Source organism: Manacus candei, unplaced genomic scaffold (assembly GCF_025592945.1).
Source record: "Manacus candei isolate 608988 ecotype Guabito, Panama unplaced genomic scaffold, ASM2559294v1 h1tg000053l, whole genome shotgun sequence".
In the NCBI taxonomy this organism is placed as follows: Eukaryota; Metazoa; Chordata; class Aves; order Passeriformes; family Pipridae; genus Manacus; species Manacus candei.
Window position 1 is genome coordinate 4,428,292 of NW_026138101.1, and position 25,056 is coordinate 4,453,347.

Sequence of the window (25,056 nt, forward strand, 5' to 3'; positions counted from 1 at the left end):
CTGGAAGTGCCTCATTTTATGTTCTCATGGGGCTGGTCAGGAAACAAAGCTGTGAGGAAGCAGCTAATGGAAGATGCATCCCCTGAGGGAAACGCATCCTTGCAGAGCACTTATCCCTGTGGCCAAGGTGAGGCAGCCCACTGCTCTACACCCAGCTGTAGCAGCTGGGATGAAGAGGAGAGGCACACGCTGGTGGCACCAAGCTGGGATGACCTTGAGAGACAGCCTAAAATAACAGGATCAACTTAAATAGGGACACATGCAAGGTTTTACAGGACAGACACAGGCTAAGCCACCTCCCGGGGACAGTGCAGAGGACGTGTGGCTGTGGAAACATCTCCAGAATGAAAAGGGGGGGAGTAAGAGGGCTGAAAATGCACCAGCAGCACCATTACTGTGTGGGACAACAAGAACTGGGGAATTTTTCTTGTAGGGAACTGTACAACTCACCAGATCTGTCAGGTCCAGCCCAAGCAGCCCCTTCTCAACCCTCACACATTTCCACGCCTTACTGGGAATTACGTGGAGAAGAAGCTGATGACAATAGCGTGCATCAGCAGGTACAACTTTTATTACATTATGACTTACTAATCATTTTAAACAGCCGAAGATCCCAGGAGCATTGAAATAAAACCAGCTATTTTTAAAAGCATGGTAGGAGTGTGAAAATAGCCCCACTCCACCCGAACCGCCTCGGGAATGACGTGACAGCCAGGCTGGAAAACAAGCCCGGTAGTGTCGTGTTTGTATCTTCCCCAGAGAAAGGAGAGCCGTCAGCATCCCTGCAAGGTGTCATCCCTCACCCCCCTGCTTTCAGGTCATCCGGGGCTGGGACGTGGAGTGTTTTGCTGGGTATGGGCAAAGGATATGAGGAGGAAAGCCCACAGGCAGTTACCAAGCAAACTTTGTGGGTTTTGTGGCACTTCGTAGCTGAGGAAAAGAAAGGGGAAAGGAATGTGCCTCGTTATTCTGTTGTGCACAACAGCTAGCCCGCAGGGACTGGGTTTTCCCTGCCAAGGAAAAGGACCTTCCGGGCAATTCTCTTGCAAAGGGAGTGTTTTCTCAGAGCCCTGAAGCCCAGCGGGGAGCCCTCGGAGCTGCTCGGTGGGAGCAGCTCTCCCAGGCGCCCCTGGGCAGCTCTCAGAGCTGGGTTTGGCTCCGGAAAGGAGGTGAGGAGCCATCCATCCTTGGGCAGTGCATCCCCATGGCCATCTCTCCAAGGCAGGAGCATGGGGAGGGGGAACACCATCCCTAGGGGCCCGTGGGGCTGAGTGGGGTCCCAGGCCCTGTGGGGCTAAAGAGAGTCACAGTGTTGCAAAATGCAGAATATACCAAGATTGTCTTAAGTCAGGATGGTTTTTCATGTTTGATTTCTGTATACTTTGAAGCCTAATAAGCATGAAAGGAGACCTAATCAGTGGAAGTAGCAGAAGCCAGCATCCCTTACTCAAGGACATCCTGGATGTAGTAAATCAAGACGTTGACATATGTCTACATAGACATCACTAACTTGGATAAAGTACTCCAGGTCCATGTATCTTAGGCCTGAACTATCTTCATTATAATACTAAAAATCACAGCTCAAAAAGACCCTGCCAAGGTGAAGACCTTTCCCCTGAGCATGAGTAGAAGTTACCTGGTTTATGTGATTTGTATGGAAAGTACCGATCAACCCAACAGAGCGGCTGTGCTTGGGAATTTACTGCCTCTGAACTTTGCGTGTGAATAACAACACGGCAAGTCCAGCGGGATGTGCTGGATTTTGGAATAGCCCCAAGCACCCGGGCCCGGCAGCTCTGAAATCAATAACCAGCGTCTCTCCCTCCAGTGTGTCAGGACCGGCTCGTTGCACACCGTTTTGGGGAACACAGTCTTGTGGGTGACAGCAGGGCCAGTGGGGTGAGAGAGGCCCAGGGGTCCATGAGGCTGAGGGGCTCCAAGGGCCCCGTGGGGCTGAGCAGTCCTGGGTCCCTGAGGGAGCTGAGGGGTCCCGGAGCCCTGATGGGCCCCAGATGGAACTGAGGGGGGGTCCCAGATCAGACTGGGGGTCCCAGAGCCCTGAGGAGCCCCAGATGGGGCTGAGGGGCCCCAGATGGCACTGAGGGGTCCCGTGTGCGGCTGGGGTGTCCCAGACAGGGCTGGCGGGTCCCAGAGCCCTGAGGGTTCCCAGATGGCACTGAGGGGGCCCCAGGTCCTGGATGGGGCTGAGGGGGTCCCAAAGCCCGCGGGGTTGGGGGGTCCCGGAGCCCTGAGAGACCCCCGGCTCCTGTCCCTGCGGCCCCGCCAGGGGGCGGTAGAGCGGCCCCTCCCCGCGCGCCTCGGCCCCGCCCCCCCCGCACCTCAGCCAATCGCCGCGCGCGGCGTCCCCGCCCCCTCGGGCGTCCCCGGCGCGCGGTGATGACGTTAAGAGGCGGTGCCGCGGCGCGGGCCGGAGCGGGCCCAGGTGAGTCCGGGCCCGGTGGCACCAGCGCTGGCACCGGCACCGCTCCTCCCTTCTCATCCCCCCTCTCTCCCTCCGCGCCGGCGGCCGTGCGTCCCGGGACGCGCCGTGGGCCCCGGCGCCTCAGCGCTGCCGCTGCCCGGAGCGCTGGGCCGCGGGAACGGGCGGGCCGGGGGACGAGCCCTGCCCGCCCCCGGAGCGTCCCCTCAGCGCTTCCTGGGCCTGGAGCCGAGCCTGGCGCGGGACGAGCTCCCGCCACCGGCCCGGCCCTGGGTCCGCTTTCCAGGATGTGCGAGAAACGGCCTGGGTCGGGATGAGTGATGGAAACAGTGGGAGTTGTGGAAATCTCGGGAGAAGCTGTGAAAACAGTCAAGAGTTCTGGGAATCGCGGTTGGTTTGGCCGAGACTGGTCCGCCCCTGGCTCTGGCACAGCTGCCTGCGGTGCTGCAGCAGCCTCAGCCCCAGGTTTCCCCTGCAAAACTCACTGGAGGCTCCCGCTGGGAATGCCGGGTCTATGACGGGTTTATGCCAGAGGCACATTTACCCTGTGTTACTAAGATGTGGTGCTCTCGGGTGAGGTGGTCTCAGTGCTGCTGTGTTGGCACAGGTGTGGTTTGCAGGTTGCTGTGTTTGAGCTTTGATTAACACAGTTAAGAGCTGCTGTCTTCAGATTTCCAAACTGGCATCTCACAGAACAGCAACATTAAAGAGCTTCAAGTTGTGATGTATTTACTTGAGGGTGGAAGGTCTGCTTGGCCTTGGGGGATCTAGGCAGGTGACTGACACCCCTTATCTGCAGGGACCTCAGCCATTCCTTCCCTGATATTTTCAGTGGGAGGACACTTCTGTGCTGCCAAGAGCTGAGGTGTTTCCCTGCTGAGCTGTGGGGAGTGAGGTGCTGCCTGTCCAAGGGAAGAAGCATAAACCCCTCATTCCTTCCCACCACTTCCAGCTGCAGCTGGATACAGCTGCACACACTCAGATGTGCTCTCTCCTCTCAGATATTTTGGCACCTGACAAGCCTGTGATTTCCCGCTTGGAGTGGGCTTGTTATGCCCCATTTCTTTAATTCCTTTCCCCAGACTCGTGGTGATTGTTATACAGAGCGTTTCCACCTGCACCGATGTGGAGTTGGGCATTTTGGTGCTGACTCTGGTGTGCAGCTCTGGGGTTCTGTGGGCTTCCCTGGGACTCTTGGGTGTACACTGACATACTGGAGTTGCTGCCAGATCTCAGTTAATGCCATTAGGGGATTTATATATGATGTTTTCACGTGTTTGGTCCTTCTCTTCAGTTTTATTTGCAGGCCTGACATTTCCCACAACTGCTTCTCTACAGGTTGAATTACTCTGTAATAACCTTGTTTGTGAATGCTCTCCCTCCATTTCTCTGTTAAGTTAATATGCTTTAAGGCTTAATAATTCTGAGACAAACTGTCTGTGGGAGGAATGATTCAGGACCAGCCACAGCTCTTTATGTTTTGTCATGGTACTTTAATCTGAACAAACCCCCACTTCCAGGGCAGCACTTGGTGAAAGTCAGTTAAGCTTCCTGTGAAGTTGGTTCTTTATTCCTATTGCTTGTACCCTACCACAGGCACGTCTGTGATGACCTCAGGGTGCTGCCAGGAGGGCTTCCCTGAGAAGTTCCTTTGGTGATGTTTGATTTTAAAACTGAATCTTAACTAAAGCCTGGTTTTCTTTCCAGGTTGGATGCAGAGTCTAAGCTTCTTCCGGACGTCCCTTTAAAACATTTCTTGTTTCTCCACCTGATTCTCCTGATGGAAAACCAGCCAGAGTTCCTTTTCTGCTGTTCATGCTGAGGAGCTGGTTGGAGAGGTGGTGCCTGAGAGGAGATTCACCCGGTGATGGTAGGACCTGAGATCACATTTCGAGATTGATGGTTTTCTGTAGCCTCCTGCAAAGGCTCAGGCACCCATTGATGGGCTCTGAGCCAAAAGGTGCAAGTGTAAAACTGCCAGAGCCACAGGCAGCTTCCCCATCTCCTGGCCAGTGATACTGCTTTAATCAGCACATAAAGGCTTGCCTGTGTGCACCTGATTTGGTTTTGTTTGAAATACAGTGTGATGAGCAAGAGCTCCTAGTCTGGAAGAGCTGGTGGAAATTCCACTTACTACACACAGCTCCATATGGAAAACCAGAAGTGCCACTTGGTGCCTGAAGATGTCAAATAAAGCAAAACTGAGTCAGGTTGTTGAAAGATGTCAAAGCCCACCTCGATTTCTCAGGGTTTGGAGAGTGAGGGACTTGCTGACTGAAGGCTGCTCTGGTTAAGTGAACATTTCCCCTTTAGCAGGGGCTGCATCAAGTTCAGTGGTAAAATTCACCTTAAAGCCAGCGTGCCTCTGGCTCCATGTTCCCTTCCTGTGCCATTCCATTGATCCCCAGGAGCAAAGCAATGAGAGGTTTAAGATGCTGTACAAGATCAATATAAAGAAAGTCTTAAGCAGATTTGTTAAGTGAACAAGTTGCTGAGGTACTTTGTGGAGCTGCTAGTGAGGCATTTCAAAACACTTAAGGTTTGCAGTGGCTGCTGTTTTATGAAGTTGAGCAGTTGAAACAAAACAAAGGAAAGTGCTTGGCTCTTTCCTTAATTTGATTTTTTATTAAGCAATTGTGGCTGGAAAAAAGACCTCCAGAAGTCTCAACCACTCTGTGAGTACGATTCAGTGCTCAGCTGGGAGCAGAACGTGAACTGTGCTTAATAAAAAAAGATCCTGTGTGATTTCCATGGACACATCCATGGTTCTGACCATGGCTGTGTTTGTAGGCACTGGCTTGTGATGAAAGCAGCAGAGCACTGTGTTTGGTTAATCCCAAATTCTTAGTTTGTGGTAGCATGGCCTACTTTTTTTTTTTTTTTTTCCCATTTGAACCTTTACTACCTCGATTCCAATTTATTTGTTTCTCCTCGTTCTTTTCCTAAGGTTCAAATGTGGGAATTGTCCTGGATGTGGTTGCTGCTGATGCTCCCCTGGGAACATGCCTTGACAGGGAATTAACACCAGTCAGTGATGGGCTGTGGGACAAGCAAAGTGCTTCCCGAGCCCCCCAAAGATGTGCAGCTGGACCTGGTTAAAAAAGTTGAACCCTACACAGGCCACAGTGACATATACAAGCACTTCATCAGGGATGACTGTGGGGCTGTCATCAAGGCTGGCTCCCCCTCGCCTCCTCACCACGCCAACCCGTATCCCGGGAATGCCCTGCCCGCCCACCAGCCCGAGCCCCGCAAGAACAAAGTGGCCAAATACCGCGCCAAGTTCGACCCCAGAGTGACGGCCAAGTACGACATCAAGGCCCTGATCGGGAGGGGCAGCTTCAGCCGCGTGGTGCGGGTGGAGCACAAGGCCACCAAGCAGCCCTACGCCATCAAGATGATCGAGACCAAGTACCGGGAGGGCAGGGAGGTGTGCGAGTCGGAGCTCAGCGTCCTGCGCAGGGTCCGGCACACCAACATCATCCAGCTCATCGAGGTGTTCGAGACCCAGGACCGCGTGTACATGGTCATGGAGCTGGCGACGGGCGGGGAGCTCTTCGACAGGATCATCGCCAAGGGCTCCTTCACCGAGAGGGACGCCACGCGCGTGCTGCAGATGGTGCTGGATGGCGTCAGGTACCTGCACACGCTGGGCATCACCCACCGGGACCTCAAGCCGGAGAACCTGCTGTACTACCACCCGGGCACGGACTCCAAGATCATGATCACGGACTTCGGGCTGGCGAGCGCTCGGAAGAAGGGGGACGACTGCCTGATGAAAACCACGTGCGGGACCCCGGAGTACATCGCCCCCGAGATCCTGGTCAGGAAGCCCTACACGAACTCCGTGGACATGTGGGCGCTGGGTGTGATCTCGTACATCCTGCTCAGCGGGACAATGCCCTTCGAGGACGACAACCGCACCCGCCTGTACCGGCAGATCCTGAAGGGAAAGTACAGCTACTCAGGCGAGGTGAGTGTGCTGAGGGGAAGTCAAGAAGCTCTCCCTAGGTTGGGTCTTCGTGATGGCAAGAAGCTGCTTGTCACGTGCAGGCTGGTGACGTTACCCGGGTTAACAAAATCTGTGATTCTGGCTTTTAAAATCCTTCCCCGTTTTCTGTCTGCTTTCCCAAACCGCTCCCAGTGCAGCACAGTGAACTCCTTTAGGAAACTGAGTGTTAAGAGAGAGGAGACTCTTCATGCAGAACAGAACTGGGATGCTTGTGGGTGTCTGGCTGGGGGAACGTTGGCTGTGGTAAGCTGCTGTTTGAGGCTTTGCTGTAGAAACTTGTGCCAGGGTGTTTGAAATGTGGCATGTACATACCCAGTCTGATTTCTGGTACAAATCCAAGAGGAGTATGAAAAACAGCTTTGCTGAAAGGCAGGGTTCTGGCAGGCAAGGGGCTCCTGGTTCCTCAATCTGGAGACATGAGCATTTCAGAAATGGATCTGCATTGTCTTCTTGACAATGAGCTTGGTGTGTGATGAATTGAAGGGTCGAAGGATAGTTTTTGTAGATAACCATGCAAAGAGGACCCTTAGGAGATAATTCTTAGGCAGAAGATGGGTGCCCCTGCCCTCCCAGAGTCCCATCACTCCAGAGAACTTCCTTCTGATCATGGTGGGAGAGCTCAGTGACCAGCCAGCTCCTTCACCAGCACCATTACCAAGTGTAGCATAACCTCACTAGGAATCACACCTATAGAAAGTGGGGGGATCCAAATTTGCAAGTTGTCTTTCTGTTTATATCCCTCACTGTATTAAAAATACTAAAAAATTAAGCTTTTATAACTTCTTTCTTTAATAAGTAGGAGAGTGTTGTTTAGATTCCTGAACACCATGACTTTGAGGTGAATCTTTGAGTGTTAATGAGAGGCTAAATTTATGATTCTGAAATGACACTAAAGTAACTGTCAAAAACCCAGAATAAATTAATGATTTTATATTTTTAAGTGTGACAGGTATGTTGGCATTTTAATGATGGATGGAAGGAATCCAGCACGTTAAGTTTTTAAACATATTAAGCTGCTTTAGGATTGTGTTTAAAAAAAAAAAAATCAGTCATTCTCCAAAGGGTTATCAAAGGTGTCAGTCAGTCTTTTGTACTTTAAAGCTGTCAGGCCAGCTTGTGTTAATAGCTGGAATATCCAAGTTAAATGAAACAGAGGAATACTGGCATTTGCTTAGGAGGCCACCAAGGAGAGCCCAGATTTGACACCTTTGTGGATCTTGTTGATTCTTTCCATGAGTGCTCCTCGAAGTCCCTGGTACACAGTGGAGACACAAGTGTGAGGGATCATAAACTCCCAAATTTGGCAGGTTTTGGACTAATTGTATTACTTCCTTCAGAAAATATTCTATCAGCTGCTTCCTTGAACTCCAATTTCAGCTGACTTTGGCAGCCTGTGCTTGTTTTGTTAATTTGCTGTGTTAATAGGCTTTGTTAACCAGCTGTGGAGTTTAAGCATGCAGTGGGGTTATCCTGATGCAGAAAGAGATGAATTACCAGCTGCACCATGTAACATCTGTGGGTCACACTGAACAGCAAAGTCCTGGTCACCTTGTAACCAGTGGTAGTAGATCTGCCAGATCTCTGCAGAGAGTGGCCCTCTGTGACCCCAAGAGGTTTCCTGAGCTGGTTTGGGCATGTCATGGTGTCTGCATAATTTGGTGTATTCCCTGTAATGTCTCTGCTCCTCAGTGCATGAGCTTGTGTGTAGTGACACTGGATGTTATGACTCACTCAACTTTGTCACTCACTATTTTTACTTTTTTGCAGGTTTTTTAATTAAGTTTAGCATGTTACCTAACACAGGTTCTGCCTGTTCTTGTGAAATGGGGTAATCCTGGAGTCTTAGAATTTTAGAAGCAAGAGGTGGGATGCCCATGTGACACCCAGTAAAATGGTGCTGATGATACTGAGTTGTTGAGGTTAAAAACAAATCTGAGGAAGCAGTGAGGGATCACAAAATAAATTGTCTGATGTTCAGTGTGGACAAACTTGAGCTGGTCCCATGGGAAGATGGGCAGTTTGAATTTCCTGTAAGTGATGGTGGGTCCTGAAGGTGCTTCTTGCTCTTCAGAAGAAACAATTTGAGGTTAAATACTTCTAAATATCATCTTGATACTTATGATCAAAAGCTAGTGGATACTAGGAGTGAGTGTTGCTGTTGCAGGTGTCCTTGCTGTGCCATGCCCTTGAATATGAAGTGCAGTTCTGCATCCTCTGGATAAAATCACAGAACTGAAAAGCATGTGTAGAAGGGCAGTGTGAGTAACCAAAGGTATGGACTGGCTTACATTTGAAGAACGAGTGAACAGACAGAGGCCCTTCTTCCAAAAAAAAAAAAAATCAACGTTTGAGGGGGGTCTCTGACCAAACTCAGTGCAGCCATAGGCAGTCTGGAGAGAGGGAATTGAGAGCAACAGTTTTGAAGGTTCCCTGGTGTCATTTACTTTGATGTCCACTGATCCTTGTGCCAGGAGGGACTTATTTTGAGAAATTTTGTGGATTCATTGCAGCTAGGGCCACTGGATGCTCGTAGGTTGTATGTGCAGAGGTAGCACATGTGCCACAGAGAAAGCATTAGACTGTGTGTTGTGTGGCAGTGCACAAGCCTGAGGCATTTTACTTGTTATCCCACTACAAATTACACACTTTAGGGGGGTATTACGGATGCTATGTGTGACATGAGTGGTTGTTTTGGAAAGCTGTCAGTGTTTTACTGCTTGGAAAGCAAATATGTGTCAGCCAGCAGCCTGTGTCTGCTGCTGGGATGCTTTCTGTTCCTCCAGAGCCAGGGAAAATGGATGCTTTAATTTACCAGTGTAATTAAACCCATGCCCCTAAATTGCAGACGTAGCCAGGTATTGGCAGGAGATGCAGTAAAAAGGCTGCTCGTTTTGTGAATAAATTCTAGGAGAAAACAAAGTGAGCCAGAGATTTAGAGGTGTCTGGTGTGCTTCCCACAACCTTGCCATCATTCTTAAAGGCCACCTCCTGGGCTTTTAAATGCTTCCGAATTTCTGGCGTTCACAGAAAATTGCCCTTTTTTTGTGTGTGTGTGTTACACAGGAAGATGTCAGAAATGAGGCTGTTGATAAGTTTGTCAGACTAATGGTAATGACAGGAGCCATAAGTCCTGGTTTCTTTGGAGCAGGAGTGGGCAGAATACTTGAGTGCATTGCAGAAAGTGTCTGTCTTGGATAGATGCAGAAGCAGAGGTTTCATGGGAGCCACTGCTTTTGTTGTCTGTAGTCTGGAGTTTGAGGATGTGAAATGGAAGAGGAAATGTTAAAAGAAGCCTGTGAACTGCGGTGCCCAGAGCTGACAGCTTGAGTTCCAGGGGGGAAGGAGGAAGGTGTCTTCAAGCTGCACCAGGTCAGGCAGCAGCAGTGCCCTGGGTTTGCAGAGTCTCAGTGCTCAGTCCTGCTTTTTGAAAGGTCTGGCCTCAAAACCTGGTCAGAGAGGACAAAGCTGTATTGAGAGCGGAATAAAAGCCAAGATGCACGCTGACCTGAGAAGTAGCTCCATGTTCTTGGAAAAACAAGTCATCTCACATCCAGCTAATGTAATTGCTTTCTGCCTGGGACCCTCTTACCCCGGGCTCCTGTTCCTGGAGTGTGAGGTCTGTTTGAAGAGGCCATTAGCAGATCAATAGGAGAGGTCTCCCACAATAGGTTATTCAGGTACTGCTGACGTCACTGCACTGATTATCTCTCCTACCTTCTTCTGTACTTTTTGAACTCCTTGGAGTAATGGCTAGGGTGAGGAATGAAGGAAAGCTGGCTTTGTAACTTAGTATGCTTTCTTTTTTCTGAGCATCCCTGAGTAAGGGTTGGGTGGGCTATTGACACTGCATTGGATGTAGCCTGCTGCAGAGTTATTATCTTTCACCTGTTTTGTTAGAACTTACTGAAAAGAAGGCTTGGCAATATTTTAATTGAAATCTTGGGGATAAAACTGATTTCTGGGGGTCTCTTTGTAACTTAAAAAAGTTGATTGAGGAATAAAGCTGGAATAACATTCACAGTTTCCTTTGAAAGTGCAGAAATGAACATCAGACCATCATTATCCTGCTAGGACAGGATTGCTCTACTTCTGTTTCAAAGCTTCTCCTTCTGTTGAATACCAGTACTTTTATGCTGCTTTACACACCTGGGAAAATTGCCTGAAGAAGTGGAAGGTAATACATGTTATGGTTAAATTGGGAAGCTGAGCTAGGGTGTATGAATTGTTCTGGTTTTGCTATCTGATCTGGGCAAATCATTTCCCCTCGTGGTCTGTTTTCCTATTTATAGAACAGAATCAGCTTTTTTGTGGTGTGCTCACAGTGGGTGAGGTTGGTGTGGGCTGCTGTGGGAACATCTCTTAATCAAACACCCTAAAAAGCTTGTTCTAAATAATGGTGCTAGTGGATGCATTGGTAAATGGGGTGTAAGGAGAGACATGTTTGATACACGAAGGAAGCTGGGCAGTGCAAGTCTGGAGGAGCTCTGCAAGGGACTGAGGAGCCATGCAGAGAGAACAGCTGGCCTGGCTTCCTGCAGTAGTGTTCCAGAGCCTGCCACTGAACTTAAAACTACAGGAAGATTTAGGCACAAAGGGACCTCAGGAAGTCTCTGGACCAAACCCCTGTTCTGAGAAGGGCTGAATTTTAAGCTAGATGAGGTTGCTTAGCACCTTATTCACTCCAGCTGCCACGAGGGTAGAGATGTCACCACCTCTCTGGGCTCTGTCCTGGGGCAGCCCAGTTCTTGTGGGAACTGTGATTTCTCTTCACATCCAGATAGAATTTACCCAGTTGCAGCTGGACAGTCACCACTTGCCTTTTCACTGGGCACCTCTGAGACATCTGGTGGGGTGTCCTCCTCCCTAAGTGCCCTGGCAGTGCTGGCAGATGCAGTTAGATCCATTTCTCCAGCTAGCTGAGGTCCTTCTGGATGGTGTTCCTGCCCTCCTGCGCATCAGCAGCTCCTCCAAAGCTTTATCAAAAGCAGCCAAGAAACACATACTAAAAACTTTAATGGTAAAGAGAGATTTGCAGCTCAAATGCCTCGAGAGCAGAGCCAAAGGAGGGGCCTAACGTGCAGATTGTATGTGCATTGCATTTCTTCTTTTCTCTCCTTGAACATTCAGAACCTTAATGATTTTCCACCTTAGCTTGGAGTTGAAAGCACCAGGTTAAATGCAGGTGTTGAGTAAACTCTGCAGGTCCTCCATAGATAGGTTCAGGCTGGAAGAACACCCTTGGATACAGGAAAACCAAGTTGCTCTAGATGGGTAGCTGAGTGGAGTGGTGTGAATGGTGTTCCCACAATAACTGACTCGACCTATGTAGGTAAAGAAGCAAAACACTTTCTCCCCAAGCAGTTTCTCTGCCTGCAGGTGATAGGAGAAGCAGGAAACATGGAGTGCATTAACAAACAAACTGTGCATGTGCTACCTGACAGACAGCAAGATAAAAATAAAGCCATTTTGAGGCAGCTGATGCATGTTTACAGGATGAGTCCTTACCCAAGTACGTGGGCACGTCTGCAGAGCGTTTTCAAAGTATTCTTGTAATTGTCCTCGTTGTGGAGGACTTTTAATCCCTCAAATCCCTTATGACACATGATGAAGGAGACAGGTGACAGACTTGTCAAATTTTAATATTAATTTCCTGCATTTATTCAACTTTTTGAGAGAGAATGGGGTGGAACTTGAGCCCAGACTACTTCTGACTCAGTTGGGAGCTGGTTGCTGAATCCCCCGTCCAGCTCCAAAGGGACTGATCAGTCATTGTATTATAATAACTGTGGTTGGATTTCCTATCAAATGACAAACTTATTCTAAAAAAGGCACAAGCAATAAAAAGGAACTGCAATTATTCTTGGTAACCTCCTTCCCCTAAAAGTTGCAGATGGAAATGTAAAGTGGCAACTCAACTTTCTATTTTGCATACTTGTATTTTAGTGGAGAAGCTGATTTCCTGTAGGAGAGGGAAAAAATTATACTTGCATATCACAGAAAATCTCTCCATAATCCTTATTGCCTTGCAGGAGAGTTCAGTCAGTGTAGGACAAGTATTCTGAAAGTTTGGATGTGGCTTTTTAAAGAGCAGTAGGTTTTGCATTGATGCTATGACAGGTCTGGCTGGCTGCCAGTCCTGGAATGACTCCTGTGTGCTTGCACTTTGGGTCACTTAAAATTAATTACATATGACTGTGTAATTAAAAAAAAAACACAGTCTTTTGTTGTTTTGATGACAAAAGTATAACCACTTTGTAAAAAATACCAGTTTGGAAAAAAATCAAGTGTTCCGTAGCATATGAGCTTTATTTTCTATTTTATACTCTGTTTACCCCAGAAATCTGTCCAGGTTTTTTCCTGCAGTACATACTTATATATTACCAAGTTTTGTGTAAGGTGTTATCTGCTAATTAAAGTGGTTATAGGGTAGAAACTGCCCTGAATGAGGGAAAACTCTGCTCTGGTTATCTTCTCCTAGTATATCTCCTGTTTAAGATGGGCTGTAAGGCAGCCTGGTTTCTCCAAGTTTGGGGTGGAGTATGTCTTTGGGAAAACACTCAAAGCAGATTTAAAATATAGCCAGTAACAGAGAATCACCAGTGGCCTCTAATGCTCCCTTGGTCTTGTATATTTTTTTTTAATACAGGAGAAAAAGTCATGTGTGTACAAGAGGCCAGGAGAGCTGGTAGGTGCCTCCCATTTATGGAAGATTTGCCTTTGCACGGTGTCCTCTGCTGCCCTTTGCTCTAAGAGGAGCTCATTGCAAAGCCACCTTATTCTTCTGGAAGTTCTCCATGGGGTCAGTGCCTGGGAGGGTCTGGATGCAGCAGGATCCCTCACTCAAGAAGCCCCTGACTGGCCACACTGGCTCATGGTGTTGCCCTCCCTGGCTGTGCCAGATGGTCTTTAGACCCATTAGATGTTTTTGCCAGACAGTCATCACCTTGGCCTCTGATCTCTGTGCCAGAAGAGAGAAGAGACTCCAAACCATCAGGGTGGCCAATTTTCCAGTCTTCCCCCTGAAGTTTTGAGTGTCCCAAGCTGTTGACTACAGTATAACGAGGAAAACAGGGACAGGGCAGCTGAAGGCAAGGTTTTAAACCACATTTGCAGAACTTGTTTGCATGAGCATATGAGTCTCTGGGACCATGTTTTAGCCTTCTTGGGGAAAGAAAGAGCTTTTTACATACAGCAGCTGCTGTTTTTTCCCTGTGAGCCACATTAGGTGGTAGAAGCGTTTTACAGTAGTCCTGTTGTTAGACCAATGCAGGCATTTTTATTTTATTTTTTTCTAAAAATTAGAGTTGGGGTTTTTTTTTGTTGTTTTTTTTTTTTTTTTCCCCCCGTGTAGGGAAGAATTTGTTTTTTATTATAAATTGCTGAGGCCTTTGCCTGGAAAAAAAACAAAAGTAAGAAAACATCCATTTACAGAGGAATGTGCTTCTGCGTTTCCTACGGCTGTGAGAAAGCGGCGATTTTTTTTAAGTAGCACAACAAGAGTGTTGGCGGCGCTGCAGCCGGGGCTCTGCTGAAAAGGGCACTGTGCTCTGCTTTGAAGAGCTCAGGCACTCGAACAGGATGAAAGCCGGGCAGGGAACACGGAGGCCGGCCCAGTAAATGCACTTCTCTTGGCTTCTGCTCTTCCTTTGCTTTTAACGCGGGTGGGAGGGCACAGGTGGGGTTGTGTTGCTCCGTCGCCGGGAGCTGAAGTGTTTGTCCAGATCTCTCCCGCTGCAGGAGTGTCTTTGGAAACCCAATGGCCGCGGTTAGAAACCTGGGAAATCGTCCGGCTCCCCGCGGGTGTCAGTGACCGTGCTCCTGCAGAACTTCAGCGTGTTGTGTTGGTAAACACTTCGTGTGCACCTAAAGAAACACCTTTTCCCCGTGAAAGGGCTTTGAAACCAGCGTACGTGCTTAAAAATCAATTCCCCTTCGCTTTGGCTGCTTCTTGTGGTACTTTTTGAAGGTTGTTTCCTCCGATGGAATTGGTGTGTCAGGAGGACCTTTTTCAGTTACTCCATTTTGCCTTTTTTACTGTTTACTTCAGCTTGTGTTGCAGTGAGGATAACCCCAAACCCTAGGGCAGGATAAGCAAGGGGAAGCAAGGAGAGGGGGGGCATCTTTCTCTTCATACATCTGTCAGTTCTATACCACTGCAGTCTGCAACACTCAACCTCAGCAGTTTATATTTCACCCTTTCATAAGGGCAGGGTGGAAACTCTGCTGAGCCTCAAAGCCCCTAGAAACAAAGAAAGCAGGAAAGGAATCTCCATGGAGAAGAGGAATGTGGGTTTTTCCCCAATAATTTCCTTCACAGCCCTTTTTCCTTAGGGCTGCTGTCCATACCAGTAGCACCTGCAGGGTGAGGGGCAGCAGCTGAGCATTTTGGTTAAGGTTTTTGGGTGAATGACTGGGTTTGGGGAAGTGGTGCACAGTGTATGGCACATAATATAAGGATGGAAGGCAGGAGCCACATCTGAGGGAAAGGGATGTGTAATAGTGCTGGGATTTGACATATATTTTCATTTCTTCATCTGTGGGCCCTATAAAATCCTGTTAATGGTGGAATAGTATTTCTGCAGAATTATGGATGTAGGGATAAAGGGACATTGGGAGGGGAGAAAAAGAATATTAAGCTCCCTCTATACAGAATACACATTATTAACAGAAAGGATTTGAGCTATCAGCTACCATTGGTGCCTTTGACTCCTTTACATTTCCCTAAAAATAATCTAGGCCATTTCCTCTTTTCCCTGTGGCTGGTTTAATCCTAGAGGCACAGGGAGCACTGACAGGCACCTTTTAGAACATTTTTAAAGTGAGGTTTCAAGTGGGTGCTGTCAAAGTATTGCACTCTGGAAAAAAAATACAGCGTCTTCCTAACTCCCCCCTGAGCCTTCAGGCTGAGGCTTTGAGGTTTTGCAGAGCTGGCACCTGGCTGTGGTTCCAGCTGCTGTCCCTGCTGCAGGTTGAAAGCCAGTTTTATTTAATCAAAGCTGAGCTCTGCAGAGAAGGGCTGTGAACATGCACCTTGCTGCAAATCACTCTGTGGCCTGCAGTTGACCCTGCCTTAGAGTGAAGCTGCTGGACCTGATGTATTTGGAACAATGTGGTGTTGAGAGATGTCTCAGATTTCCTCTGACCAGAATTTGGGACCTCCCTAGCAGTTGCAGTGTGCCCCTGCCCTGGGATGCAATGAAGGAGGAGTTAAACAGCACATGTGGCATAGGTAGGAAGTCAAGGTTTTGATTTCAGATAGTCCAAATCTCACTTCAGCTGCAAAAGCTGTTTTGGGGGAATTCTGTTGGTGCTGAGCTGGAGGGCTCAAAAGGTGCTCCCTAAGCCCGGAAGTTTTCTTGGCAGTCTCTTTACCTAATCCCTGAAATCCCTAAATCTTATGAGATTGCAATTGAGGCATTGAGGCTGCAGGCACAGGGAACTGGGTTTGCTGTTTGGAGCTGGAAGGGGTGGCTCAAACCAGCAGTGGTGCATCCAAGTTCTCTGGTTTGGAGCACGAGCTGCTGCTTCTGTCTCCGCTCTCGCCACCCTCCTGCTTCGCCCTCCTGCTGCCCCGAGTGAGTGACAAGGTAGAAATCCCAGGCATGCTTTCCAATACCTCTGTTATTTTAAATGGATGTTGTTATGGATTTTCCTGAAAGCTGAGCTTTCACTAATACACTGGATTAGTGCTGATTGGTGGCATGGGAGCCATGTGCACAAGTGGAGGAGAGGCAGAACGTTCTGGTGGTGGCTGTTAAGAGATAACCTGCTGTTCGTGCAGGGGACACCTGAGGGCTGGTGTGGACCTGTGCCTGGCTGTGTGCCTATAGCTTGTGAACTTCCATCAGCACGATACACCCCACACATCCAGTGCACCAGCACTTCAGGCACTTCGAGTGATTAACCAAAGAGTTTCATTTTGTGCCTCACAAGAGGTAGAACTGAGCTTTCTGGTTAAAGTATTTGTGTGCTTCCTACCTTTGCCTGTGTCTGAGGAGTAATTTCTAAGGGATTTTTTCACAGTCTGATCACTTTGAGAATAATTATGTAGCTCAAATGTGAGAAAGGTTTCTTGTTACAGCTGGGATGACTCAAAAGACTTTATATACTGTTATATCAGCTGCTGATAGGAGTGCCTGGGTTACAGTTTCTTACCTCTTTACACTTAATCCTTTATATTTTTTTTCACTTGTTTTTAGCTTTACAGGTTTCAGGGATTCTTGGTGACATTCTAAGCTACTGTTTTGCTCCAGAGACTGATATTGCAAAATTAAGGAAAACTAGCTTGAGCCTTGGATGAGAATGTAAAATAATTTCATGGCAAATTCCTCTTCCAAAGTTCAAAGGAGTTCCCGTACCTCGAACGTTTGGCACAGGGGCTTGGAAAGGATGGATCTGGTATTGGAGGGACCTTTAGTTGTTTCATGAACATGTTCCCTGGTCTCTGAAAACTCCCTGTTTGGAAATGTGCTGTAGCCTGGCTTTGGGAACCTTCTGTGTGTGCTGAGGGTGTGCCAGGCACATGGAGCTCCTGAACAGTCAGTATGGGTAAATCTAACAAGCAAGTGGGATCTTAAGATTTGTTCTTAACAAACAGAATCACCCAAGTCTGCTGGCAAAGGAGAGGCAGGGTTTGAAGCCTTCCTCATCTTCTGGAAGCAGAGGGCCTTCTCCTCTGCCTGGCTTTGGGCAAGCAGTGTTGCCTCACACGTCCTCTGCATGAGCTGGTGTCTTCTGTGTCAAGAGGTGAGAAGTTGTGTGGGAGAAGGGTTGGCACCAGGAAAGCTGTGCTGCTCCACTTACTGTTACAGATAATTTTGTCCTCATTTGCCCTTCATACCGAGCAAAAATTCTGTTGCCTAGAAGTGAGGAAAATAATGTTCTCCAGTCATCCTGGGGACAGAAGCCAGCAGGCAGGTTCTGCTGTGTGGAGCTTTCAAAATCTGCCACAGGGAGAGCGTGGGGACCAAATCTTGTGTTTCCCCAACCCCTTTGTGTTAAAATTGTCATTTACTTGCTGGTGGCTCATCAGTAAAGTAGAACACGTAGTGATGGTGGTTCTCTAGAAATTGCCAAAGGTCCAGAGGTATTTCAGGGTTTATTGACCAACCCAGGTGAAGGGAGCAGAGGTTTTTTCATTATATTTGCAGATGACATGGAATTGAAAGGGTTGCAAAGTGCATTGAGTTCAAGATAGCCCTAACAAATTTGAGCAGTTCAGTAGCAGGTGTATTTAGAAAAAAAAAATAAGAGCAAGTTAGTACACAAAAATAGGTGAAGAGCAGAAGATTAGGAGGTGTTGGATTCTCAGGAAAGGATCTATCTATGAATCACAAACTGTTATGTGAGGGCAGTATCGTACTTGTGGGAAAAGATGAACATACTGAGGTGTATGAGCAGGAAAACAGACAGCGTGTGGTGTGATCCTGCTGCGTTTAGGGGCTGGTTCTGCATGCCAAGCTGAAGCTCTTGACACTTCTGGGCAGCAGACTCCAAAAACACCACGGGCCAAGTGGAGAGACTTGACAGAAGATCAACAAAAACAATCGTGAGTCGAAAAAACCACAGTCTCCGGAAGCCTGAAACATTTTTGGCTGTTTGGCCTGGAGAACGTGTTGTCATAGCAGTTTGCAAATATGCAAAAGGCTGCTTCAAAGGGGAAAAGGAATAATCTCTTTCCCAGATTATGTCAAACCAGAGCCTTAAATGGCACTTAGAAAGATTCACTCTGGACCTTTTACAACACTGGTGTCTCCTGCTCCTAAAAAATGTGTACCCAGGGGGTTGCTGAAGCTGTCTTGCAGAACAAGTGAGGCAGTCATCTGTCAGGAGTGATGCATCTGCAGTGGATCCTTTGGGGACCCTGGGATGGATTGCATGATCCCTGGATGTCTGTTACAGCCCTGTTTTCACCCTGATTTCCCAAGGAAGCAGAGTTTGTGGAAGTGTGCTGTCTGTCTTTCAGTTTTCCAGAATTAACTGTTTAAATTCTAAGGTCAGTGTCAGCCCAGTCTGAGCAATGTGGAGGACTCAAAGGCCTGATGTTTCTATGAATTTTATGGAAGTTGGTGGCTCAGTGAGAGAGAGAACTAAAGCACATCCTTTGCTGCAGGAAAGATGATTGAATATCGGTCAAAATTTACCCAGAGCTGATCAGCACATGCTTATTCCTGAACCAGTGATGGCACACTTGACCCTGTTAAACATGTGGGATGGAGCCTGGACTGGGATACATGTCAGAAGGAGGGATGTGCTGCTGCCATGAAGGGGAGATGACAGTGCTGACTGGGGACAGGGTGGAGAAGCACTTGAGTCAAAGAAACCTTGGTTACAAGAGACCTGTTGGGGGGCTCTAATCCCATTCAGTTTGAACAGGACTGTTGCCAGTACTAGATCATGTTGGCTGTGACTTTGTCTTCCTGAATCTTAAAAGTCTTCAAGGATGGACATCCCCCACCTCTCCAGTGACCTTTTCCAGGGCTGCACTACCCTTCCCTGGTATTTCCTGATACAGACCTTCCAAGGCACAGTTTCTCCATGTTGCCCCTTGTTTGGACCTGCTATGTGGTGGCTCTGTAATCCTTGTAACTATTTCTAAGTAAATGTAATATGCTATTAGATTGTCCTTAGACTTCTCTTTGCCAGACTGGGCAAGTCCAGCTCCTTCCAGCCTTTCTTGAAGGCTGTGTGTCAGGGATCCCTGGCTGTCTTGGCAGCCCTCACCTGGATTTTCTCTGCAGCCTTTTTTAACCTGGGGCTGGCCAAACTTGACAATAGTTAGTATGATTTCACATAGCAAACTGAAATATTTTTATGTTGTTTTGGAAAGAAAATTACCCCGACAATGTAGGAAAGAACAGGGGGAAAAAAATCGCGCTGGTATAAGACTGTAGTTGAAGAATTAGGAATGAGTAAATTAGGGATGTTTGATTTGTCCTTGCTACTTTAGGTTTTCCTTCTTGTGTATATGCAGGTTGGTGCAGTGTCAATGACATACTTTGTTATTCAACAGGATCTCTGTCTCCATCACTGAATAGTTGGGATGATGAAAGAAATTTGAGAAGAGAATAAGGAGAAATGTGTTGGAATGGGATCCAGAACAGTTATCCTGCTCTGGATTCTGACAGAAACATCCCAGATAATGCCGGGAAAGACAACTGTAAACCAGTCACCCAGGACTGAACTGTGGTAAACCAAGCACTACTTATAGTGTCTCCTGATGTTTTGTGTGCTTCAAAATGGGTTATATCCACCTTGCATACCCAAAGCAGTGCTTTCTGGGAGAGAAACAGGAATGGCCATGCTGGCCTAACTTGGGAAGAACTTAGATACCCTAAACCTGGGCTTTCAGGAAGTGCTCAGATGAAAGAAGGGGCATTTCACCTCTTCTGACCCATACCAGGGTTGGATTATGATTAAAACCGAAAGAGTGACTAAGGAAGAAAGTAGAGTCCAGCCAGGCAGTGGGGCAGCTGGAGCCTGGACATTGCTGATGTTTGAGGCACAGCTTCTCATCTCGATCCTTGTGGGTCCCTTCCAACTCAGGATATTCTGTGATTAACTTGTGTGCTGTGTTTGGGCTCGAGGAGGTTAAAGGAGCTGTCTGGAGCAGCAGAGGAGAGCTGGTGCCTGCCAGAGCACAGTTGAACTGGCAGCTAAGACTGTCTTAGGATTTACTCCCCCTTGTTCATTCCCTTGTAAGCACCCAGGGCTTGTGCACAGACAGCTTGGAGCTTGCAGGACGGGGGGTGTGTGTACGTGGGAGGTTATAAGCTTATCTGTTCATCCTCCCACCACTGCACTGATCAGTGTGATGAGAGATACTCTTCCTCCCTGGGGAAGACTTTTTCCTCCTGTCAGGAGCTACTATTTCTTAATTAAACTGTTACTCTGAATTTGTGCGTGGAAACACGTATTGACTTCAGCTGCAGTTTGCAGCCAATACTCGCTTAAGGCAGTGGTTCAGAGTGAGAGAGCATCATTCAGCTCAAGTTTGAGTTTTCTGAGAATAAAAGCACCGAAGATGTCAGGATACACAGATGTCAGGAACAGGTTGGGAAAGGTATTTCCCAGTTTGGTTACTGAAAATACTGCTGTGAACTGGTGCTACAGCAATACCTTTGGAAATTTCTGACTCCTTCCCTGTTTTGATGGCAGTCTCCAGCAGTGTGTACTTGGTGATCTCATCTTTTCACCTGCATTCTTCCAAGTCCAGGTCTCTTGACCCTGAGCTTCCTCAATATGCAATTTCTCAGTCAGGGTAGTGGTTAAAGTTCCCTGTGTGTGACTGTAACTTGCTGACACATTTTTAAGAGACGTGAAGTGAGCCAAGCTAAAATATGGTATTACCCCATTTTAACAGCTATTGCCTAGGCATTGCACTTAGAAGAGCCACCTTCTAAGTGGAGGTGGGAGAGAAAAGCTTTGTGCTTATTGTTTTTGTAGCTGCTGTAATTTTAGTGCATGGTTCCAGCTGAATACTCAGTGCCTGTACAGGGAGAATGGGCTGGCTATTTCCATTCGAAAAGCTGGGTTATAGAAGTTCACAGCACCAGATGGCTGCGCATACTTATAATGCTCTGGATTATTAAAGGGCTGTTGTATTTTCCTCTTTCATCCTTCCTTTATTCCTCCTCCCCACATCAACAAATTAATGCTGAATGCTCGTGAGTCTGTCCTGCGCGGACTTTAGCACATTACATCTTTTCATTGGAAACTTTTTGTTCCAGCTCTTTTGAACTGCTTGGTTTTGATCACCTCTTTGCAACAGCTCAGAGGCTGAGTGATGCCCGGGAGAGTGCAAGCCTGGTGTTACCAGAGCCCCAGCACAGTCCTAGGCTGGTTTGCCACATCACATCTCACAGTTGCTGTCCCCAAGGTGTTCCTTTGGAGTTGACACTTCCCGTTTTCTGAAGTCATGTGGGAATCCCCTAAATTAGACAAAACTGCTGCGTTAGCATGAATGGGTGAAGGATGCAATGCAAAGAATTCTTGGGGACCTTCATAGAATCATTAGGGTTGAAAAAGACCTCTAAGATCATCCAGTTAGTTTCCTTTTCAAAACTAACAACATGTCATTTGTCTACCACCATGAACGTCAGAATTTTAAAGTGCAGCTACTCTGAAAAGTTCTAGAAGCTGGAGAGATGTGCTCTGCCCCCAGCACCATACCTGTGTGTTAGATTGAGTCATTTTTGGGAGAAGAAAATAAATTGAAAGAAAAAAACCTTTGCTGTTTGTATTTATGATACAGGCTGAAAGAGCTGGGGCTGTTCAGCCTGAAAGAGGAAAAACTGGGGAGACCTTGGAGCTCCTTCCAGTACCTAAGCAGGCTCCAGGAGAGCTGGACAAGGACTTCTGACAAGGGCCTGGAGTGACAGGGCAAGGGGGAATGACTTCACACTGACAGAGGGCCAAGTTAGATTGGATATGAGCGTATCTGGGGGTATGAGTGGGTGTTTGGGGGAAGCTGCATTGCTGAGATATAGAGACTTCCAAATCTGATATAAAGGAAATACTTAGGGGGGGTGGAACAAAGTAACTTAGAAACCTGAATGTAATAGAAATATTTTGAAGAACTAGTATCTGACAAGACAATGCATCATAAACCTCTACATCGTGTATTTTCAGGTAAGAACAAGTGAAAAAAAGCCGGCATAAAACACCTGTTAAGTTATTTGCAGTGCGGGTTTTGGTGACCGCTCGACAGCGGCTCCCGTCGCAGGCAGAGTAAAATTCAGGGGCTCTGCTCTGGTGTCCAAACTCGGCCCTGAGAGCTGCTCTGCCACGTGAAGGCAGTTCCCTCAGTGTGGTGCAGTTGGCTGAGAAGATCCAGGCCGGTAACTAACGGGGGGCAGCGTTTGGTTTGCGACACGTGTCGGGAGCTCCCTGCGGCGCCGCCGGCCCGCGCTCGCGTCAGCCACGAGGGGAGAGAGGTGGGTTGGTTGTTCAGACCGGAGAACAACGTGTTGTTTGTTCCCCACACGCCGGCGTGGACGGCGCCTCGGTAGCTTTTATGCTGATGTGAATAACAAGCAGGGGTGGTGATGGGATTTAATCACAGAGAGCCGAGCGCCGCACGCAATCCCACAGCCTAAGTGACACTCATAGGAGGATCTCTTTCTTTTCCTCCTCCTCCAGGCTCCGAGCCCGAGTCTGAATAAAACATAACACACTTGAGAGCTCTTTAAAGCATTGTAAGGGAGGCTGCTTTCCCCTGAGTTTGTTGTCTAGCAGGGCCGAAGTTGCAGATGGGCGATGCGCCCTGTGTTTTATGGAGCTTAGAAGATCAGGAGATGCTTTTGTGGGGAATGCTGGTGCACCTCAGAAGCAGCAGCTGGCATTCCTGAGGGACCAGAGCTACAGATCTTCCTCTGTGGGAGTTTCTCCCATTGTCATTACGGCTGTAAGACAGGCTGTGGTGGGGGTTTCATGCCTGGTTGAAGTGTTGCTAATCCTGGACTCGGTGCCAGTCGCTCGCTTGGGCTGATGTAGCTGCTTCTGCAGCCCTTTGGTGAGTCATGCCAAGGAATGGCTGGGCTGAAAACCCCAGCTGAAAAATTAACCAGAATGCCCTGATTTGGCTCACTTGGTTTGCACAAACCAAACTGTCTGTGCTGGCACGACTGGGAGTGCAACCTCAAAGTGGGAATGACAACAGAAATGGCACGTTCGTGTTCTGTGGCGTGGAGTGTTGCTGCTGACAGTGATAAGGGCACCATGTGAAGGCTGTTCCCTCTGACCACGTGGGTGTGTTGAGCCCAGTCTATTTGTTGGGGCAGGCTCACTCCCACTAAATCTATTTTGTCTTGTAAAGCTTCCAGGTAGCTGTCTGATGGTTTTCTGTTAAGGGAGCCTGGCAGGAACCTGTGTGCTGCTGGAAGGCTTCTCAGCCTCTCAGGTGCTTTGAGGATTCTCCAACGCTCCATCAGACTCATCCCAAGAATCAGTGGGACTGGGATACTGTGTTTTTGGCCTAAGAGCAATTATTTGCAGCTGTGATAACATACTTTGTGCTTCATGTTTTTGTAAAGGCTGACTGGCAAGGGAGATCCAGGCCTTTGCACTTCTGGGTGTCCCTCACCTTCCCCATCTTTAGTGCTCATGTCAGTTCTCCTAAAAACAACACATAACTTGGGTAGGAACCAGTAAATCAATACATATTTTTCCTTCAGTGGGTACTGTCAAGACTGAAAACAAAGCTTGGAAGTCAGATGATTGTTTCTTCCTTTATTTGCACACAACTTGGCTTAGGTCTTCCTAAGTTAAACCTGCTGTTTTGCCAACTGATGCAAGGTTTCTAGAGAGTGGATACATTTCTCCAGGGACTGGGGTTGAGAATTGCTTCTTTAGAATGTAGCCTTACCTATTTTTAAGGAAAAAGCTTCAGTGAAATAAAAAAGATGCGTGTGGTGCAGCAAATCAAACCTCTGGCTGCATAAACAGATCAATAAACTGATTTGTGTTTGCTGACCAGAAGAAAAATCTAATTGCAGGTACTCCATATTCAACATTTGTGGTAAACTAGAGTAATTGGAATAATGAGAAATCCAATGTGCTTTTGTTTGGAGTTTATTCTTCTTTAGGATTCATTAAACTGGATGGGCCTCTCAGGGCTCAGGCTGGTTATGTATCACCATTCCTAGCTCTTCAGACTTTATGGGTTTCTTCAGATTCTAAGTCATCATATTTGCTGTCTTTTAATAAGACTTGAAAAGATTGAAGCAATATTGTTCTTGGTGTTTAGAGGCTCGTTTCACTGGCAGGAATGTCAGTTGACTGAAGTTTAAATGCATCTGAATGGCAGAATAGCTCTTGGGTTGCCTCAAATTCCAGGTCTTTGCAGTTACTAACACTTGCAAGAGGAAATAATGCTTTCCTGCATGTCCTGAAGATGTATTTCCAAGTACTGTTGTGTCAGTCCTCAAGTATTTTTCATGTGAGTGCATCTCTTGCATCTCTTTGCTTTCAGATTAGAAAAAATAGAGGATGGAGGTCCTGGCATTTCTGTGAGGGATGATATTCAGAAAGGTAAAACCTTTAAGAGAAAGAGGGGAAGAAATACTCCAGGAAAAACAATGAGGTTGGAGTTGTGTGAATGTGTTTTCTCCATCTGAGTGGGACAAAAGCTCTGTCAGGGTATCCTAAGTAGTTTCAATTGCCAGTAACAGAAATGAAGATGGTAGTAAAGAGTTCTTAAGAAGTTACTGCACAGAGAGTGGAATTGTCACCTGTGTCTGCTGTCACTTTGAGTTAAAGTCAGTAAATTGGACAGAGTATCATTAGCTTGGAAGTCTCATTAGGATTGTTTGGAGAGTGGAAAATGAGTCCTCTGTGAAGGAAACAGAACAGGGTGGGCTCTGGCTGCTGGGAGGAGGAGAAGGAAAGAAAGGATTGGAGGTTGATGGGGTGTAACCAGGTAATGATGACTTTGTGATTTTAGCTGAATGAATAGCTGAAAATGATCCATTAAAAAAAAAAGCTACAGAAATATAGAAGTTTTCGAAGGCAAGCTTGGAAAAGTGGAGGCAAAACCTCTTGCTGCTGGGTTTCATTTGCATCTGTCCATCAAGAACAGAGAGCCCAAGGGTCTGTAACTGGAGAT

The 25,056-nt window shown here is 47.5% G+C and overlaps 1 protein-coding gene across 3 annotated transcripts in view; it reads left to right on the forward strand.

Annotated features, from left to right (window-relative positions):
* The first annotated feature begins 2,375 nt into the window (after nt 1-2,375).
* Nucleotides 2,376-25,056, forward strand: part of PSKH1 (protein serine kinase H1) — a 31,327-nt gene continuing 8,646 nt past the window's right edge. Inside the window, exons 1-5 of one of the 3 annotated variants that reach the window (XM_051802001.1) lie at nt 2,376-2,443; nt 4,148-4,310; nt 5,388-6,413; nt 13,099-13,137; nt 13,884-14,462. In XM_051802001.1, the coding sequence (XP_051657961.1) occupies nt 5,475-6,413; nt 13,099-13,137; nt 13,884-13,916 (1,011 nt within the window). In that variant the 5' untranslated portion in view covers nt 2,376-2,443; nt 4,148-4,310; nt 5,388-5,474 and the 3' untranslated portion in view covers nt 13,917-14,462. Of the gene's footprint in view, nt 2,444-4,147; nt 4,311-5,387; nt 6,414-13,098; nt 13,764-13,883; nt 14,463-25,056 lie in introns of those variants that run through there. The other 2 variants (XM_051802000.1, XM_051801999.1) reach the window with 2 other exon arrangements.